Source organism: Letharia columbiana, assembly GCF_014066305.1.
Source record: "Letharia columbiana isolate WasteWater2 chromosome Unknown Sc0000048_s0, whole genome shotgun sequence".
Classification (NCBI taxonomy): domain Eukaryota; kingdom Fungi; phylum Ascomycota; class Lecanoromycetes; order Lecanorales; family Parmeliaceae; genus Letharia; species Letharia columbiana.
Genome location: NW_023501092.1, coordinates 62,701 through 82,910, shown reverse-complemented (window position 1 = coordinate 82,910; position 20,210 = coordinate 62,701). Strand labels below are relative to the sequence as shown.

Genomic DNA, 20,210 nt, shown 5'->3' with positions numbered 1-20,210 from the left:
AAAGTTATTATAAAGTATATAAGAGTATAGAATATATTTATAATAGTTAAATAAAGACTAAGCTGCAGAGTCTGCTGCTGATCGCTGTTCGAGATCTCCAACACCGGACCCGTGTAATGATGTCTCCCATACACAAGCCAAAATAGCATACTGATGATTATGACCCCGCCGTATACCAAAACACAATATTTCATATCCTGAATGTTCGGGTTCTTGGCAGTTGGCCACGTGGAGAAGAAAGCACCGAGCAGGAATACTATAGCTTCGATGGTGACTGGGACGCCGAAATGTCCAAGCCGAAGGGGGCCCCAGGGGATCTCGGATTCGGGGATCGAAGAGGAGTGCAACCCTCTATCCATAAAACTCTAGGGAATTAAGCTCAAGTACCAGGGTTAACTACCCAATGCTAATTACGGAAATGCAAAGCATTTGAGCGGATTTCGTAGTCATGACTACAACACCTTTTGGTGGATACGTGAGAGCCTTTGTCCCGTTATACATGGGGTCTACCATGCCTTGATAGGACTGGAAAATTCCAAAACAACCTTTGACACTTCTGGAACATTTTTGATGGGTGTCATTTCGAATACTGTCACCGCAAAATTATCATCCGGGCCTAAATTACCATTTTCAGCGGCTTGAACGCCCGACGTGCCAAACCAATAAAGTCGCAGATTGCTTCCGCTTACCCAAACCATGTGTCATCTTCACCTATAGACGGTATACCGGCTGCACAATCGCAAATGACCGTGAGAACAGTTGTACCCGCGTCACCCGGTGCATAGGCTGCAACCGCTCCCAGCCGCACAACAAGCTCGACCGCGCATGTGTCATCGTTTTTGATTAAGATCACCACCCCGAATCCGATATGGATCCTCTTCGGATCCAGTACAGCTTAAATACCGATCTAGAGATCCAACATCAGCCTGCCGTAGATGTCCCAGCGGAACTTGGGGCATTATGTTACAAGGTTCAAAATCAAGTTCGGTTTCTAAAGGTGGTACGAAAGTCCATGCCTGCAGGCAGCTTGAGCGGTTCGAATCGATATTTAGATTGTGCTATCACAGTTGTACCACGTTGGTGGTAAGGGAGGACGAAAGAGGAAGTGCTGGCCGAGGTCCCGCGGACGCGTTGAGTACGGGGACGAGCCTCTCATTCCAAGCTTCATTCACCAAATACAACGATAGACTGAGCAGAGACAACTTCATTGTCTCTTGATTGAGAGGACTGCGTGACGAAGAGGGTATGAGCGCATGGTGTGGGCCTGCTGGTGGAAGCTATGAGGTTGATGCCGAGACGGCAAGTATCTCAAAAGCCTACCCAACGATAAAATGGAATCTTCGTGGTATTGAGTTATGATCTGCTTTTAACGAGGTAATAGTTGCCCATGTTTTCAGAGTGAAGTGTCTCTACGGAAGTGCTATAATCTTATACAGCCAAGGTGAGGAGAAACAGTAGGAAACGGAGCGGATGCCAGCAGGATCGAGCGGCGAGAAGACCGAGGTTCGGGTGCACAAGTCAATAGAATTGCAAGTTCCTGCAGGCACTAGTAGTAATACAAACAAACTTGTGGTTTGGTTGCATCCACTAAGAGACCTTTCTTAAGGTTAAAACCCGAGGGAAACGACAGCAACAAGTGAAAAATAAGGATTTACGAGTAAATACAGCCAGTATTATGTCGATGACCTGCGGGCAGTACATGTTCAGACGATTTGTGCATGAGTAAATGGCAGATCGCAGCCGCTATCAGGTCATTGTGTAATTGAGGAAGGAGCGAACCAGGCCACAAATCGTGCTCGAGCCTGGTCTAGCGCCCAATCGCCTGCGTTGCGAGGGGTGGTTGGCCCACGAGGGATGATTGGTAACCCACGGGGGTACAGGAGCGTCCCTGTAGCTGTCGCTACCTTGCCGGTTGAATGCGTAAGAATACGTTCTGGCCGGCTCAAAATCACCCCAGTCCCTGACCCTTCCGTTACTGCTGCTTGCATAGGAAGATCCATGATCATAGTCTCTTGCGTATGTGCCTCTCGAGGGGTCACCGTATCGAGGAGGCTCCGGAGAGCCCCAATACCTGTTACCGCGATCATAACCGCTCATATACGAATGTCTTCTGCGGCTGCCATGTGAAGAAGGCTCTAGATCGTCCTCATAACCGTCACCGAGATCAAATTCGTTCGCGTACGAGTGTCTTCGGCGACCGCGGGGTGGGGGAGGCGCCGGATCGTCCTCATACTCGTCACCACGATCATCGTCGTTCGCGTATGTGTTTCGTCGGCGGCTGCGGTGTGGTTGAGGCTCAGGGAAATCCCATTCCCAGTCTCGGCCGTCATATTCGTCTGCGTACGAACCTCTCGAAGACTGCCTGTCTCGTGGAGGACGGTCGTCCTCATGTCCCTCACCGCGACTTGGAGCTATATAACGATTCTGGTTAGCGATAGCAACAGGACCACAAGAGTGGAAAAAGAAAGATAGAAGACACTCACGAAGTTCATCCGGCCCAAATCGTCTGGGATAAAAGGTGTTGTTTCCATCGGTGTCTGTCACAACAGACCAGGCTTGCGAGCTAATGCATGCGTCATCAGTATCTATTGAAGCCAAAGTTGATAGTAGTACAAGTACGAGGGTAAGGACGGTGTGGTTCTGTACTTGAGACTACGCCCCAACGCTTGACGAATGATTTCGACGTCTTGAATGGTAATATCGTTATCACTATACTTGACCATGAACAGCCGTCTACCAGCCAACTCAGGGAATTGGTCTTCGGAACACTCTAGCACATCCACTCGACTCTGGTGTAAGCGCTCCGCTTCTCTGCCAACGGTGAGAACACTTGTCCCGCTATTTTACGATTAGCATCTGACCTGGAGCTCAGCTTTTGGGGTCCTACCCGACAAGGAAAAGAACTTCCCCCATGATAATCGATTTGTTTTTGGAAGTCTCATGACAGCCAGGTTTTTTCCGTGAACGGAGAGAAGGAAGGAAAGAAAGTAAGTAGAGCAGCAGAAAATAGCTTCACATCTACTTCGTACCATCCCGAATCTGGACGAGCATACATCAAAGCTGCGTGATTGTGTTAAGGCTATGCGTTCGCCAGAGGCCACGCAGATACAACCGATAAACTCCGAGAGTCGCACAGTTAGTAGCAAAGGAAAACATGGTCATAGTGTTATTCTATTTGTCAAACAAAGTGTTTAGGTTCTGGCGAGTAAAGTCAAAAGTGTTAAATAAAAAACGGAGTACCGAGCACACAGGTGGCTGGAGTGTCTGACACCTGACAGTGAGTGTCTCCTGTTATCAATGGCAATGAGTAAGAAGCAAGGATGTGACGCTCGGATAACAAGCGCCAAGAAGGACCTTAAATTTCTGAAGGCAGTGAAGCGTCGGAGCTGAAGTGAACCAGACCACCGAGAGAGAGAGCAAGCAGGGAGGATGACGATACGAGGCTCGAGTGCTGATAACCAGAGAAGCTCTGAGGTCGTGCACTTCGCAAAGGTTGTAAAGCTTTGCGCCATTCTTCGACTCTTACCCCTTAATGATATCATGATTTTGGACAACCTATTGTGCTACAGGCTCTGCAAAGGGTCAAGTCAGCAGGGTGTGGGGACAAGAATAGAATCATCGCAAGAGGCGGGCTTCACACTGTAGCTTAAAGCATCAGCTCCTCGAGGGTTTTTCTGCAGCAACGAGAGGTCAAAGGCCCGGTCTTCAACAATCTCCTTGCGCGGGGCTTGACCGCATAGTCATCAGGGCCTGCCACAAAGCTTCCAATTTGTAGTGCTACCTATTGGAACGCGAAGAAAACTATAGGAGACCTGACGAAGGGAGTCTGGATCACCTCGACACTTATGTACTCTGAGTATCTTGGACTCAACTTCCAGGTCTTCATGTTAATTTAGCCAAACGGGCAGACTTCAGACGTCGTTATACGATCCTTCTCTGCAACATATTTACTGCTGCAACAAGGTCTCTCAAAGTAAGCTAGACTTGGCACTACCTTGGCCTTTGCTTCATGGAGTAACTACAGTGACCGCGCTAACGGCGTTCCCCTTTCTGTGGGCTTGCCTTTTGTAACGCGTTGTACTCATAATGCCTATCGCAAGACCAAAGGACTCTGTAGCCTGGATCGATAAGTTTGAATGTGAGCTTGATCGTCTTATGGACACCAGGAGAGGCGAGACGTCTATCAGCGGGCCTGTCATTTCACTTCGGTCCGTGCTTCTGATCAAATGCCATTTGCGGGAAGACGACGATAATTCTCCCTTTATTTGTTCTCCCCCGCCTCGTCACTTATCACAGCATAGAGCATGTTTCGCTCCTCTGCTTTCTGCTGGCGCTCATTGGCGTCACTTTAACTCTGTCTTTCACGCCCTCCTGATGGCGGAGATCGCGTATGTGGTCGAGGCGAAGCAGAAAGCTAAACCTGGCATGTATGGGGAGAAGGATGCATATAGAACTCAAGCTCTTCCATGTGCATGGGCGCGGCAGGGGGGTGATGTGGGCCGGGTATGTAAAGTCAATGGCAGGCTGGGGGACTATGGCCTGGAGCCTGCGCATGTTAGGGGCTGTTACTGCTGGGACGACGTTGGGGTGGATGGGAGGCTCTAATATCAAGCTGAGTATGAAAAAAAAAAACTTTTACGGACTTGGGATTGAGAGAGGAGAACAATCGGTGTTGAGGGGGCATAGCCGATTGGTGATGTAAGGCCACTCGGAACACAGGGATAATGGAACATTGGTCACAGAGAGTGCTTGCAATCGGTCATCTACTTCCAAACTCACCGGATTCCAAACGTAAAGGACCCGACAATTCTAGGCCTTCCTTTCAGCGAGCAGGCGGTTTTTCTTTCGCAGGTCAACAACGTTGGACATCCCTTCTATGAAGAAGACTGAGCAGTGACATAAAAACTAACACCTGAGAGATTGACTTCGCCATGAGGAAAGTGTAAAATGAGACTGGACTTCAGGAAGAGAAATGATGGGAAGCAACTGAATCATTGTTGTGACTGGAGAAGTTTGATCCATCCTTTGACCCCATCCGACAAACCAGGTTCTGGCGCATGGGATAATTTTCTCTAATATACATGTACGCCACAAAGAAATCAATGAGATGGCAAACTTGCAACTTCTCGTTCAGCAATGAGGAGGCCACCCAACAAACTAGCATGCAAAGTAGCATATGAAGTAGACCACCGCACCGTTTAATGCGGTTCCAGCGGAGCTGCATGTTTCGGTATTAATCATCTTTGGGTTTGGATCAAAGGACACTTGTGGTATGGTTGTGTCATTCAAGGGGGCGCTTAGGTGGTGCGGCGGGGTGACCCATCTCATGTATACCATAGAATAGTTGGGATCTTCTGCTTCCAAGGCCCATAGCTGAAGAGGGGATCCGCCCATCTGAATGACAGACTGGTTTTTACTATCATCTGCTGGCGAGCGCATCCCATCGAGTGGCCAGACTGTAGTTGGGGACATGTTGCCCATGGCATTGTTGAGATTGTCTCGAGCCCAGAGCTGATAGTCTGCGCTACCGTCGGTACCGTTGCGTTGCAAGCCGCATACCGAGCAGGTACCAGGGGCGTAGGGAGCACTGGGGGGAGGCCGTTGGACTGGTACCGTCCAGCAATTATTAATATTATGGTTGTTCGGATTGTAGTTTACGACGCCGCCGTCCAGGACAACACCGTCTAGGGTAGGTGGGAGGGGAGTCCTAAATCACTCTATCAGTTGGGGCATCGAGAGAGCGGGGCGTGCGAGTAATACGGTGCTGGGGGTGGATCAGCCGCTTTAGCTGGACCCGGAGCTGGAGCTGGGCCCGGATTTGGAGCTGGAGGTGGGGGTGGAGGTGCTGGCACGGCAGCTCGTTGCTCTACACGGGAATGGAGAGCGATATCGAAATCACTACCACCTGTAGGCTTCGCGGTAACTTTGAATGATGCGAGAAGAGAGACAAGGAGGTAGGAGGTTTTCATGGTGATAATTGCTGACGAGAAGTTGGATTAAGACTTGGTGTGTGTGATGGCTGCGGTGATTGCATGAAGATAGGAGTTGTATGAAAGTAGGAAGCAAAGTGTCCGGACTGAGAATTGGTGTCTTTGATGGCTGTAATAGCTGTATGACGATAGGAGTCATAGGAAGTAAAGTGGGAGTCAAGCAATATTTATACATTTGCAGCAAGTCTGCCTGTCGACATCACTTGTGAGTCATCTGGAGCCGAAATATTGAAATAGATGAGAACGCAGGCAGCTTGATGTTTTCAACAATGCGAAACGAAAGGGTTCGGTGTCGGCTCCGCACGTTGGCAGTTAAGTGACTGGCTCCCATAAACGAAAGAACTTGTTTCATCTCTTCGTCCTACCTGGAGAATAACTCATTTTGTGCATGAAACAACAAAAAACCAGGGCGAAACGTATCGAGCTGACACGATTGCTGTCTGAAGAGAGCAGCCAGGGTATCAGCCTTGAATGTTGAAACTGTGGCCAACTCTATTTCGAGAGAGCCAATAAGATGCCATATTCTCGTCCGGTGACCAATATCATGAGCGTAGCGCCGTATCGCCGAATCCAAGCCGAACCAATGAACCGCGCGCTTGGCACCCGTCAAGAAAAGTGTTATCGAAAAGGCGGATGGGGTATGCCTATCCGCGAATTGCGCCAGTGATTGCAGAGTGTCGCTCTATTCAGGCACAAAATGATAGTTCGAGACAAGCAATCGGGTGAGGTGTCATGTCTCGTCTTGGTCGATGGCATCTAGGCTTGAGAGTGGCGTTCTGGGTTCTGCAGGCAGGATATCATAGCCATTCGTACAGCTCTCGGAGTCCGTCAGCCTACACCTCAGCGGATGAGAAACAGAAGGAGACCCTTGGAATGCAGTGCGTCATTGCCCATGTAGATGAAGAACATCATCGAATTGTGCCAGCGAAACATTCTTAGCGTGCTCAGGTCTCTTTGGTTTTAGCTGTGTCGATAATGTTTCAAAAGCGTATCACGTAAACAGATCGAGACCAAAACCTCAACGTCTATCTGGTTTGATCTAAGGCGTAGTCTTAGATCTTGTTGCCTGGCAAAAGGAGAAAGCAGGGTTAGGGTTAAAGTCACAAATTTCGTCAAGGCAAACAGAAAGGCCCAGCTTTACTATGGCCTTGACACTCACTTCGTATAAGCGAAGATGGCTTGTCGAACCCGTGGATTGAGCTCTCTCTCTAAATTACTTTTGCATATTGTGGCTACCTCCTCTTACTCTTCGCAATGAACCAGAATTTGCTAAAGCACCTTATGGCGCTATTTCCGCAAGAGTGGGTCTGCTGCAACCATTTCGAATGGACTTGCCACATGACCACCAAATACTGTACCTGTTGGATTTGATGGAGGATGGAGGATTGATTAGCTATGGAGTGGTATGTAGGCTACTTATATGCCATGTGAAGCCTATGCTAACTTGCCACTATGAGGGGTAGCTACAACACAAGGGCTGTAGCATTTCCAACAGTACCATATAGGTACTCCTTGGGAGCAACATTACCCTCTGCGGCAGTCTAATTGAACAACTCTCCGCCAGCATCCAATGCGACCAACAGCAAAAAGGCCTGCCCCGGCATGTTGTCAGCATATCTCATTACTGTTGTTGCTACAATCATGCAATCCACATCTGATTGCTCTGGAAGCTTCACACATAAAGTATTTTGAGTTGCGTGACAAGAGGTGGCCGAGGTCTATAGCGGTCAAAAGAATATCGTTAGTTACAACCCTAACCCTAATACCTAAGCATTGAGTATAGTGCCGCTAATGCTCAAATGTATTCACAAAGGAGTACATTTCAGATAATGCTCAAATGTATTCACAAAGGAGTACATTTCAGATAATGCTCAAATGTATTCACAGGAGTACATTTCAGAGCTGACGAGAGATAGTAGTCGCAGTAAGAGCACATGACTGTTCGCGATATCTCTCTCGGTCGCCATCCCCCTGTTGAAATACCACAATTCTAGCAGCCCCGAGTGCCCAGATTTTGCCCATCAATTACTGCTCAAAGTCTTGGTGCGGCGACGAAGGCGGTCTCCATATCTCGTTCGACACATCTATGGTTGAGTCTTGCGGGTTTGGTTGCATGATTCTTTTCGGCCTATCCTCCAGCGGCCAGCCGACTCGCTTCAGCCTGGATGGCATTTCATAATCGCCGGGAAGGACTTTGGGCTTGCTCGAGGTCCGCCCCGACAGGAGACTGATGAGCAACGTAGGTTTGAGCTTCTCGAAGACGGGCTTTGTGACCGGAAGACAGGCATTGACCACACCGAGTGACGACTCAAGGCAGGTTAAAAGCGCGATCAGCGCGTACTGACCTGCAGTATTGTTGGCGGTGATGTCGGTTGTTACTTTGATCCGGACTAAGGTGATGATGCAAATGCTGTGGCAAGCATTAGTACTCGAACGGTCAAGTCGCGCTTCGCCCAGAGAATAGGAAGGGTAGGAGCAAAGTTGCTCTTACGCTATACCCATTGAAAACAGTCCGCTCAAAACAATCTTCTTTCCGGTCGGCATTTGAAGCCCCCATAAGACGGGCATTGGCAATGCGACGGTTGTGATGTCCATCAATAAATTGAAGACTCCAATGAATAGATCTAGAGACTTTTGGTCGCCACAAGACCCGTGTATGGACTGGTCCCAGTTGAAAGCGAAGGGTCGGCATATTAGACAACATGCCAGCACTGTTGCTGTGAAGTAAGCCAAATTGATTGAGAGAATCCCATAGCACGCGATGCGAAAGGATTTCGTGCAGAAAATTCGATTGTACAAGAAGAGGACTGATGCGCGTATCAGTGTCACGGCGGTGATCCAGAGAAGTTGCCCTACGAGCAAAGCCTTTGTGTTTTTAGTAAATTCTGAGCTGCGAGGCATAAGCGAATACCACGAACCTTGTATTGAAGGACTACAATGTCGGAATCTCCCGCGACACTCCTCGAGAAAAAGCCCCAGTAGACATACGCTAAATAAAATATCAGAACATAAAGCATCGAGTGTTATGAAGCATGCGTACAGTGGACTGAAACAGAGGTGGAAGCCAGCGTAAAGACCTGATGTCAGCTTAGCGTGTCGTAAGAATTCCTCACTCGAGGCGTTGAGTATACTAGGCCTCCAACGCATAGGTAGTCATTCCATTCAAGTCTGTTTCTCTTGATCATCCGAGCCCATAACCGAAATATGAGAGACATGAGCGCAAGGAAAGCAAAAACGGATATGACAGAGACATGCATGATTTTGGACGGGTCGCAAGTAGCGCAGTCTGCCATTGTGTTTTCTTGGAACGTAAGACTATGACTCGCGAGATTGAAATGGCGATGGAATTTCCGCGTTAGAAATGTCTGCTGTGTGCAAAGTAGAGGAGAAAGAAAAGAAGAAGGGAGCGGAGACAGATGAGAGTTTCAAGCATTAGGAGAGATGATTACGGTGGAGTCAGTCGTAAACGTGTGGAATTCACGGAGATCAGATCCTACAAGTTTGAGATTATGCCTCAAAATCTTCCGACAGGTTCGAAGAACATATGTAGATGTACCAGCTGAAATTCCGAGGAGGAGAGGAAACGGATTCGTCCGGGTTTGAGATTGGCTCGTGAACTGATCAACTTGTTACATGCACTCCACTCGCAAGAAGAGACAAATGTAGCTAAGCACGATGCACGTGTCCTTTTTCGACGAAGGATTCAGCCTCTTCGGCTAAAAGATGTCGATTTAACGATACAGATATCAATATCAAGAAACGTTGCATACTTTAGCCGGACCCACCAGCCCTCAGCGAACCAAGCAATTGGTGCCAGAGAAACACGCTAATTGCGGGGGACCATACGAAGCCGAGCACATTTGCCAGGCAGCTTATTGTCTACTTCCACGCATTGCGCAAGCACTGCCACGCTGAGATTACAACGGTGGAAAAAATTAATGTATGTGTTGCATGAATGCAGGAGATGTGCAGTATGGGGCGGAGCAATTTTCGGATGACCTATGAAACCGATGCCGCGTCCTCCCGCTCGACATGACCCGACGTTTGATCCCGGCGTCTTCCGTTATCAAGTACCTTCATTCTATTTTACCATATTGCTACATCTAAAGCAATGACTTCTCCTGTTAAACGTTGAATGAAAACTATCAAGGGCATCTTCATGGACTATCATCATGGTTCTGGAAGCTGGAATCTGGCTCCGATAAGGCTACTTCAATTAATCGAGTGAGTACAAGTAAAAAAGCCGATCGTTTCGCATTTATTGATCTTACAACTGAAAGTAAGTCGGCTGAATATAATCAAATCAGCCAGCGATAGCGATGCAACATAGCCACAAAACTTATGCCCTCTCGTTGCGCGCGACCGCGATATGAATGTCAATGTCGAGAAGCGGAAAGGGTGTGGCATACCTTACGTGGACGCTTAATAAAACGTCAACCAGGTTCTTTCCCAAAGCTGTCGCAAAAGAAACGATACGTTGATGTTTTTCATTTGCATTTGATCCTTTATCAAAATCACCCAACTCCTTATACTGGAAAGAAGTCTCTAGCGCCAGAGCGACTCCCTTACACTCCACTTTGCGCAAATGCAGAGACGTATGCAAGGTATATACGATCATCCAAGGTGCTTCGATCCATCTTCAGCCTTGACGCCTACCACACTAGCTGTGAAACACTAGCCTACCTATCAGGGTCCTTCTCACGCAAAATGTCTTCTACATCTGCCCTCAGTAATGGTCTGCTAACTCAATCCACGGTATACCATGGCATGTGGATCAATTGGTCCCAGGGATTTATGAGAGGGGGCAACTCCACGACTACTACCGGTGGAGCAATCCTGGTTGCCCTCCTAGCCTTATTTATACAGTTCACAGGCAGCCACTTGTGGGGAATATTACGTTTCACAGTTCATTAGATTAGAGTCGGCAAAAGGCCTCGAGACGGACTGTACCACCAACAACAGGTTATCCTTCGCAATTCTTCTCCAGCACATGCAGCTGGAGCCTTAATGCAAGTCGGTTGGGGATGGCGGTCTAGGATCCGCGATCCAGTGAGGCGCTCTTTGCCATTAGCTTTCGTTGCTTTAGCCAACTCAGACACCCCCAATCTTACTGCAGCCATCAACATTCTCCATGCTTATACGATAAAGTCTCTCTCGGACAGTACTAGCTACGCCCGCTCTTGCTATGCCTCTGAGGACACAGGCCGGACTTGGCAGGATTGCTCGACCTTCCCGGCCTCCAAATTACGCTTAACGCAGACTAATACCCCATGTCCAGTCGATGCGGAGATTTGCACAGCACCGTCGATTAAGCTGGATACCGGGTTCATGGACTCTGACCTGTCATTCGGTTTAAACGCTCCTCCACCGAACAGAGTGAAGTAAAAATATCGCAAGGTTACCAATTGTGCCCCCATTGAGGTAAGCAAGTTTCCAAGCCATTCCCCTATTAGCCCATTCGAGACCAGGCTCTAAAACCAGGCTCCGAGAGACTTTTTTGCTGTGCTTCTTCCGGTTCTGTAATGCTCTTCAAAGTAACATTTTGACCGGAAACATCTACTAGGCAGATCAATTTTCGGCCGTCAAACAAGGAAGCTCTCAGGGCACTAATTACAAGGTGACGAGTGCTTTACCTGAGTTCCAGTACGTGGAGCTGTAATATGGTACGTCTACCATACTCGCTTTGGACGGTACAGTCACGCGGAACTATACCTATAACACACACTTCTGCTGAACTTCACATACGAGGCCGGGCATGGCTTTGAAGACTTGTTTGACTACGGTCTCTTGTGAGCAGTGCCCCGAACCGATGATTCATCCATTTCCTATCAGAAAAAACGATTTACTGATTGAATTCTTTCATACAGTCCAACGACTTTCTTCCCTGGAAGCCCGCCATTCAGTAGCTCCTTTGAACCTGTATCCCAATTGAACCGAGAGGACGCCGACGTCAACTTGGCATTTTGTCCGCAAATTCGATCCCTTTTACCACGCCAGTTGATGATCCCTGGTACTCAGCCCATTCGAACCCGTTTCAGACGATAGCCAATGGCACGAATTTGGAGACTTGTCGGGACCCCGAACAAGGGTACCATATATTTTCCGGATTGCCCTGTCAGCGTTTTGGCTTGTACCGAACAATATCAGCTATGTGCGCCAAGTTCGAGTCCAGAGTGTACTCCTCTTACCGGCATCAATCTGCTCCACGAAGCTTAGGAGACCTTGCCCTAGATGATGCCCAGGCAGCTACTGCACAGGTTCTCTGGAGCGCTTCGGGAAGCCTCAATTGTGTGATTGGGTCTCTGGGTACATATTCATTGCTGGCCCGGAATTCAAAGGAAGGTTCCGTCCAGGGTTTTCTCCCTTCGAATCAATGGACTTTGGAGGCCGAAAGCTGGACTCAAATCATTCTAGCCGACATGCAACGTTCGGCCCTCGAATCCAGAGACCTTGCCATCCTTGTACCACCTAATGGATCCTCTCAGGAGCACTTATGCCATAACCAGCGAGCCCGATCTGGTCAAGCACAGAACTTCAGTGTTTTAGCCATCGGCTTGATTTTAGGACTGGGCTTGCTCATTATTTGTGTCGGTCTAGGCCTTGACCGCCGTGTCAGTTACGGCAACGTGAAAAGGATTTGAAAGACTACCGCCGGTTGGCGTGGAAATCGAATGGGCTGTTGCAGTTGCAAAGACTGGCTCACGAGGAGGCAGGCTTTGGAACTTGGGAGCGCCGTGCGAAGAATGTACCAGTCACCATTCCGGGCGAGACACTCGCTACCCTGGACGTGAACGACCCAGAACATCCTACGCTGCTGAAGACCCCGGTGTTGTCAAATCAGCCTTTGCAGCCAAAATCCACTACCACGCATATCGGTAGTCCACAGAAGACAGATACCACCGCCATCACTGCTCTATCTGCGGAAATCGAACCGAAGCCTGTAGATGGAGAACATGAAACGGGTGGGTCTCCTTTTCAACAAATCAATCTCTATACACTAACTCATCTGGGCTTAACAGAGCGTCTTAATTCATCATCATCAGCGAACAACACTGGCGGTCCAAATCTCGGCTTTACAATGCCAGTTGAGTCTACGCCTGATAAGCGACTGCCTGGCTGGGACCGAGAAGGAACTCTTTGTAGCATGGAACGTTCGTGGAAATGACTTTTTCAATGATTTCAGATCTCAAAACGGTTTATCAGGGCTACATGAAGTACCCAATATTTCCTATCCTAACTGGCTTGCCATAGAAGTGCTATAAAAATGTTGTTTTAAATCTTGCTACTCTCCCTGGTCGCTCATACCATTGCAGACTGCCGATCAACTCACAGCCAAATGTGACAGAAGCGCTCTAGTAAGTGTGAGGCCTCCCACAGAGGCAGCTCAGACCAGTTGAAACTCCCAGAAAACGCATTGAGAGGTCGACAAGGCTCTCAAGTGCCAAGCTTAGTTCAGGCCTGGCCACCGCTACAAAAGCCATATGTGCACGGCCTGGACCTGTGTACAGAGTTCACCTTGGAGTTCCAAATTTTCGAAGTAACCGCTTCGGAGTCCCAGTAACTTTCAAAACATTTTCTCGATTCTTGAAAGTCTTGAGATTTTGACCGTGGATTTGCATGCCAGCATCAGAGATACGTCTCCGGATGTAGCAGCGCTGAATCTAACCTTTGGCAGTGGTGCTGCGATAACGCGCCTTCCGTCCCACTGGCCTACAGATACTAAGACTGCTTCACCGCTGCTATGGGGATTTGAGATTTCTAATGCCCAGGATGGGAGGACGTTTCCAAAATGCACAGCTGTATCGTTCCGTTTTATAAGTTGAGATCATTCCAAGGAGCGAGGATACTGCTGGCTAAAAGAGATCGTTGCATTCGATTGCATGCCACCGTGGTCGCGGTGAGTAATGCGGCTCGGATTGCTGTTTCTGCTACGCCCATCCTATCCTGAGCGAAGTGGCCCCAATGAATGTTGCACTGTCTGGTCGCTCGCGGGAGGGAGGTCTGGGGCGGACATGGTCGAGGAGTTATACGTTGAAGTCGAGTGGTTAATGCCGTTGTTATTCTGGGTAGTGACGGTGTACGCATCGAAAGACGACTACTTGCTTTTCAATGTCGTGTACCACAGTCTTGGACTGCGAACGCCAAGGCTTCAGGTGAACCAATGACAGGAAGGATAGAGGCGGGACGGCGTGACGTAACTCCAAGCAGGAAGTTCTAGCTGACATGAGTGACGAGCACGTCTACGCCAGAGTGGGGCATGCTGTTAGTGGGGGGAAAGAGAAAGCTCGACGATGATCTCGAGCCTCAATAGTCTTTTGATCGCCCGAGAATAATGAAGCATACTGAAATACCCCGTAAACCTGATGCTGTTGAAACGCAGCTGAGCAAAACCGAGAATCCTGTTGAACTATTTGCCGCATAGAGAGCATGTTGCCGTTCAGTACAGTTCCTAAGTGAGTGATATCCAATCTCTGTGTCTATGGGTTTATGCGCCAGTGGGTGTGGCGAGAACGTTGACTCGCCGGCCGTATCCCTTTTCTATTAATGGCAAGTTGCGGAAACCGAAGAGATCAACCTTGGTGATTCTTGATGCCCTGGACACATGTCCTTATAATCACCGCGGTGAGAAGACGCGTATTCCTGGCGAAATGTGACAAGGTGTGACTCTGATCTCGATCACATCTTTTTCCCACTCAGCAGAGCCGAGGCTAGTGCTGAAAGGAGTGGCATTCACGTCTATTCACCAAGAGCGGGATCAGTAGAGGGTCTCCCCTCGGCTATGGCGGTTGAATATACACAGCTTCCCATATGCCCCTTGTGTCGTCGAGACCTTGCCAGGCAACCTCCCTATATCTCAGGCGATACATTTACGTGCGGTGCATCCAGATCTCCCAAGATCTCGTCATGCATGCCTGCATAACCTCTTCATTGTCTACAGGGTTGTAGGCCCATGGGCCCTCAGATAGGTTGACTTGCTGTCCCCAGGGAGCTTATAAATCAGGAGCTTGAACTTGGAAGAGGCGATCGATAGACATAGAAAGTACAAGTAGACAAGGATTATGTTTCATAGACTCCCTGTGTTGCAAATAACCAGCTTCTCATGACGTAATCTGTGACGGTTTGGAAACGCGGCCTTAATTCCGCGCCGAAAACTTTTACCTGCAGTCCTCAGCTAAGACACTTCTTTCATTGACACACCACACATTGCACATCCCCTGACCAATACTTATATACCATCACTGCTGCGTCAAAACAAGGCCTTGAACACTACAAGACACCCTCAAGGTTTCGGGCATATCCGCGCTATGAAGGTACCGAAACTCGGTGAGCCCACCTGAAGGGCCTGGCTGCTGGGCTCGAACGGCTTCGAAGCAGAAGATTGAACCATGTCGAAATCATTTTTTCATACCTCGAAAAGTAAAGACTCCCACAGAAATGCTTTACGGTACAAAGGTTTAGTGAGGGCAAAGTCGATGCTTGCCCAACCTTCATCAGAAAGACATCTGCAAGTGGTAGAATAAGAAAGCACTGCAATACCCGTATATAAATATAAGGCATTCACCACGAAAGGAGGTTCAACACTCAGCCTTCAGTGACCTTACAGTTCTTGTTATGAAGACTCAACTGATACACGTCTACACGGGACTGAAAGTGGAATAATTGGATCTCGACTTCAGAGATGCCCGATACCAGGAATCTGTGTCGTGCTGAGTCCCTGCGCTGCAAAACTTTGAGGTCTCTGTAGGGACGCAATATCGATCGTTGCGAGCGATGAATCTTGTGAGTAAGTTCAACCCCTATAGTAAGTAAATGTCGGTTCACATGCTGTCATTTGGTGGACGGGATTTCCGTATGTGATGCATGCTATTACATTTTCTCCTTTGCTTTTGGTGAAAAGAAATTGAGATACAACAACGCCTTGCTGCCTTTAATGCTTCCAACTGCATGCATTGACTTCTAAAAAGCTGTCGGGGAAAATGAATGACAATGGCAACTGACGCTTTTGAAATTGAAGAAGTAGTAAAGATGCTGAGGAGAAGCTGTGGTGGATCCTGTGAATGAGCATCAAGAGCAGAAGCCGGCGAAGGGTAAGCTAGGGGTCGAGCATCGAAGACTTCTCCGGTTTATTGGAGCTCTCGGGTAGTCATTGGATAGCTGTCTTGATAGTCGGGACTCTCAGCTACAGTTGGTTAGTAAGACGTCTCGCCTTCTGGCACACATCAGGACAGTGGATTTACTCACGATCCATACCAGAAGACCTAAAAGTAGAGTCTTGACAAGATCTGCCCATCCGGCATGCACAAATCTGTGACATTGCCTGGAACGGCCCCGGTCCTACAGCATCTGACACAGAGCGGATTCACACCAAAGCACCACTTGCGAATGTTCTGTAACGTCACTGCATTGACGGTTTTGCGGATGCCGCAATTGGTGCAGATATTCATCTGTTCGGCAGGCACGACCGTGACCTCCACGAAGCCAGCCATGGAGGCGCCTAGCCCCTCGAACATCTCGCCATAGCTGTAGACTAGGATCTGGTCAACACGCGGACTCTAGTCTAAAGCGGATTGTTCGATGAGTTGTACCTTTGTTTGGGACCCTAAGAGGACTCAGGCCTGGCACAAACTCCGGCTGCGTCTTGGTGATCACGCCCCCAGTGGCTGGAATCTCGAAGACTTCGCACAGCTTCAACGCGAGGGCCTCTTCGGGCACCGAAGGTTTCATTTTCAAAAGCACGTGGCGAGACACCTTGTCGTGTGGCGACACGCAGCGGAACATGATGCGAACTGGTGTCTCGTTGGTGGGACCCCCTACGAGGTATTTCGTGCCGATGAAGGTCGAGGATGTAGGAGGAGGGTGAGGGCCGATGAAGGTAGGAGGAATGACTGGTAGTTCAGCGCGGTTGAACGCCTCCTGACAGACATATCGGTCGAGCTCGTCTAGTGTCAGAGGTGCACGCACGCTCGAGGAGGGATGGGTGCTGGAAGGTGGGATCGCTGCTGATGCTGAGTTTGGTGATGACATCGTTGGCGATAAGAATGAGAGATAAGGGAATTTTCTTTCGAAAGACTTGAGTTGACTGAAAGAGAGAGTAGTTGCTCGCCTTTTAACACGGGCCCGAGTGACGTGACAGCGCTTGGCGCTTAGAGCCGATCAAGGCCACCTTCGAACAGCTTCCATTTGACTACCCCAAAATCTACAGTACCTTCGACTCGCTGCTAGAACTCCCAGGCAAAAGCAGCCTCCTCCTCCAGCTACCACCACCTTTGAAAAGTTGGGCTGCCAGGCAACAACTTGAGGCAGTTGTTGTTTCTACATCTCGACCGAGTTCTATCCTCCAACCTTGCCTGAATATCACAGTCGGTTACATCCGTGCTTCATCAATTGGAAGGTACCTGCCATCTAATCATATCAGAGCAGGTATCGACAAACCGGTCTCCCGCATCTCTACACTACAGTACACAGGCCCATCAACCATGGACGAAGCAGCTCAAGCCGCACAACAAGCCCATACCTACAACACAGCAGACTTGTACAACCACCATGACATCTACAAGGCAAAGCAAGAAGAAGCCAAAGATCGTGAGAACCATGTCCAAAGAAGCATCCTCGGGCGTTCTCTGCGTCGTTTGCAACACCATCAAGGCACTGCCGTGCGTCTACTGCAAGAACGCACCTTCTCCCTCCGGAGACCCCGTCCCTTTAGTTTACTTACTGCAGCAACACATGTGCAGCTTCCGATTGGGCGAACCATGAAGCATACTGTCTAGCATCCAAAAATCGCAGGGCGTTGTTTGAAGCCGCGGAGGTGCTACAGGAAAAATACTACACTGCTTGTGAAATGGATCTCCTGGAGGCCTGCCAGACCGGGCTTAACTCCAGTAAGATGGTGTTTTACGATAGACAATCTCTTCAACGACGCATCGATGCCCTATCCGAGAACAGGGAGCAAGATAAGGCTTTCTTGGGGTGCTTCGGTGGTAACAACCCTATGTTATTCAGGCGTCGTGAAGTAACAAAGCATCTTGAAGGTGAGAAATCTTCCTTTGGAGGTACTATATGCAGTGATGGTTTGCACTGCGATGCTATCAGAAATTATTATGTTGGTCAGATTCAACTGACGTATGCTTAGGCCTAGACATCGAGATCCGCGAAATGACTATCCGTATGGAGGATCGTACTCGTCGCTTTTCATTCGAAGAGCAAGCAATCTCAATCCTGGACCAGCACGAAGTCCTGCAAGTCACGATGAACAACAGTGAGAAGTACGTTCTCGACATAGCAGGCGCCCAATTTGGACTCTATGCCCCTATTGTCCCATTCCAGCAATATGTCGACAGCCACGTTCGCGAGATAAAAGGTTACAAAGACTTTGTGTACGCATAGTTCTACGAAGATTCGACCACGTGGGAGACACTAGACATTCGCGCTGGATTAGTTTCGCTCCTCTCGGCTGGGACAGCACGACGGACCACTTAGTATGCTTTCGACCTTTCTACACACTTAATACTCTGGGTGAAAAGATGTTACTGTGCGCGAGAGAAGCTTGATGCTATCTAGTACGAGAAGCGTGGAGGCTGAGGCGTGCACTGACCGACGGTAGTGAAGTGATGCTAATGTAGTTGATTGATGTAGTAATCAATGAATGGCTTGTCTAGCAAAGAGAAGAAAAATAGCGCACTTGTTGTTGTAGGTTTCCACTTCAATGTTGGTCTGTCTGCTATTGCCGCAGTTGGTGAAATCCTAAGACGAGTTTCAACACCATCACTTCAAGGTCAGCTCTATGATACTCTCCGCCTCCGGCACATCCGTCCAGATCTTCTGAATTTTCAACCCCGCCGAACCTGCCACCTCATGCCACTGCTGCTCGGAGCGCTCGGTCGCTGCCAAACAGGCCATCATAGTTATATCAACTTGAGCTGCGATAAGGCTACATTTCTGGTTGGGAAGAACGAGCTCATTGAGGATGATTTTGGAGTAGCCTGGCGTCATTGCTGACGCGAGTTGGGAGAGGATGAGCTGGCAATGGTTATCAGGCCAGTCATGGAGGACATTGCGGAGATAGTAAGCACGTGCGCCTAGCTAACAGATTAGCATCAGAGTCTGAAGAGATCAAGTGTTTCAGGCTCAGACCTTTGATCGGCTGCGGAGTGAAGAAGTCATGCACAACAGTTTCCATTCCCGGCACTGGCAACGCTTGCTCAATCGTATCCGGTAGGTCCTGCAGCAGGAACCTCCCAGGCAGACTTGGATGCTTCTTCTTAATTGCTTTGACCTCATGTCCGCGTGCGCCGCCCACATCTACCAACATGACCGCACGATCACCTCCTTTGAAGCCTTTGGCAACTAGTTCCTCGAAAGGAAAGAAATCGAGCCAGCCCGTACGACCCTCACGCTGGCCTGTCATCCAGAGGTTGAAGTTGTTGAGATGCTCGGGGTGTTTTGGGAACCACTCAAACAGGTTGTCTTTGGTATGAAAGCCTTCTTGGAAAGCGCATTCCTTCGGGTCAGTGGGATTCCGATACTGAGTCTTGGCGAGGAATGAAGGAAGAGCCATGGTGGCGATCCCAACGAGATCATAGGTATGATTGATGCCTGCTTCAAGCTGGGGGACGATCAAGTTCTTTGTGACGCTGTTGGCGATATAGCTATCGACGCCGGCTTCATCGATGTCGTGCGTAGCGACAAGGAACCGAAGGAGGCGGAGGAGCAATACGTGATCGGCACCAGTATTTTGCGCTAGCTCTTTGCCAGTGACAGGTACATCGCTTTCCACCAAGATATGGAAGAGTTGTAGTCTGTTGGCGATCCGAACGATAGTTGTTCGCATAGGCTGTTTCCATCAAATATCTTTGTCAGCAGCTTGGTCGTTCGGATTGGAGGTGATTCTGAGGCAATTCATGCAAGGCAGGGTTCGAGCTCGAGCTTACGTAGTAGGCTACACGTTGGACAGTCTCTCCGGGCGTTTCGAGTGCAAGGCTCAACTTCTCAGCAGTTTCCTTTAGATGCTCGCGAGTGGTTGGTGCTGCGGGATCATTTGCTGACAAGGTTTCCCTGAGCGAGTTAATCAGAGCGGTGATCTCGGAGTTCTGGGTCGCGTTGGCTTTGACTGGCTCCATGATGTGTGAGTATTAGAGATAATGACAGAAGTGCTATATAGGTGAGGTGGAATGATGACATGGAGGCAGTTGTGAAAGGAAAGATGGTCCTTGCTCCAAG

At 49.0% G+C, this 20,210-nt stretch overlaps 8 protein-coding genes across 8 annotated transcripts; 3 read left to right on the top strand and 5 right to left on the bottom strand.

Annotated features, from left to right (window-relative positions):
• Positions 1–1,746: 1,746 nt before the first annotated feature.
• HO173_010342 (uncharacterized protein) lies at positions 1,747–4,933 on the bottom strand (the record flags this gene model as incomplete). Its single annotated transcript, XM_037312228.1, has 4 exons — positions 1,747–2,411; positions 2,484–2,563; positions 2,647–2,838; positions 4,911–4,933. The coding sequence occupies 4 exons, from the start codon at positions 4,931–4,933 to the stop codon at positions 1,747–1,749; spliced, it is 960 nt and encodes a 319-aa protein (XP_037160814.1).
• Positions 4,934–5,157: 224 nt separating this feature from the next.
• HO173_010341 (uncharacterized protein) lies at positions 5,158–5,969 on the bottom strand (the record flags this gene model as incomplete). Its single annotated transcript, XM_037312227.1, has 2 exons — positions 5,158–5,707; positions 5,761–5,969. The coding sequence occupies 2 exons, from the start codon at positions 5,967–5,969 to the stop codon at positions 5,158–5,160; spliced, it is 759 nt and encodes a 252-aa protein (XP_037160813.1).
• A 2,046-nt stretch (positions 5,970–8,015) lies between these two features.
• HO173_010340 (uncharacterized protein) lies at positions 8,016–9,283 on the bottom strand (the record flags this gene model as incomplete). Its single annotated transcript, XM_037312226.1, has 5 exons — positions 8,016–8,400; positions 8,482–8,855; positions 8,909–8,979; positions 9,031–9,067; positions 9,122–9,283. The coding sequence occupies 5 exons, from the start codon at positions 9,281–9,283 to the stop codon at positions 8,016–8,018; spliced, it is 1,029 nt and encodes a 342-aa protein (XP_037160812.1).
• A 3,126-nt stretch (positions 9,284–12,409) lies between these two features.
• Positions 12,410–13,155, top strand: HO173_010339 (uncharacterized protein; the record flags this gene model as incomplete). Its single annotated transcript, XM_037312225.1, has 2 exons — positions 12,410–12,575; positions 12,635–13,155. The coding sequence occupies 2 exons, from the start codon at positions 12,410–12,412 to the stop codon at positions 13,153–13,155; spliced, it is 687 nt and encodes a 228-aa protein (XP_037160811.1).
• Positions 13,156–16,114: 2,959 nt separating this feature from the next.
• On the bottom strand, positions 16,115–17,015 carry HO173_010338 (uncharacterized protein; the record flags this gene model as incomplete). Its single annotated transcript, XM_037312224.1, has 3 exons — positions 16,115–16,170; positions 16,357–16,518; positions 16,577–17,015. 3 exons carry the CDS (start codon positions 17,013–17,015, stop codon positions 16,115–16,117), a joined length of 657 nt encoding a protein of 218 aa, XP_037160810.1.
• A 452-nt stretch (positions 17,016–17,467) lies between these two features.
• HO173_010337 (uncharacterized protein) lies at positions 17,468–17,761 on the top strand (the record flags this gene model as incomplete). Its single annotated transcript, XM_037312223.1, has 1 exon — positions 17,468–17,761. The coding sequence occupies one exon, from the start codon at positions 17,468–17,470 to the stop codon at positions 17,759–17,761; it is 294 nt and encodes a 97-aa protein (XP_037160809.1).
• A 116-nt stretch (positions 17,762–17,877) lies between these two features.
• Positions 17,878–18,377, top strand: HO173_010336 (uncharacterized protein; the record flags this gene model as incomplete). The annotated part of the gene is made up of 2 exons (XM_037312222.1): positions 17,878–18,022; positions 18,124–18,377. 2 exons carry the CDS (start codon positions 17,878–17,880, stop codon positions 18,375–18,377), a joined length of 399 nt encoding a protein of 132 aa, XP_037160808.1.
• Positions 18,378–18,755: 378 nt separating this feature from the next.
• On the bottom strand, positions 18,756–20,110 carry HO173_010335 (uncharacterized protein; the record flags this gene model as incomplete). The annotated part of the gene is made up of 3 exons (XM_037312221.1): positions 18,756–19,069; positions 19,125–19,824; positions 19,922–20,110. The coding sequence occupies 3 exons, from the start codon at positions 20,108–20,110 to the stop codon at positions 18,756–18,758; spliced, it is 1,203 nt and encodes a 400-aa protein (XP_037160807.1).
• Between the last annotated feature and the right edge of the window lie 100 nt (positions 20,111–20,210).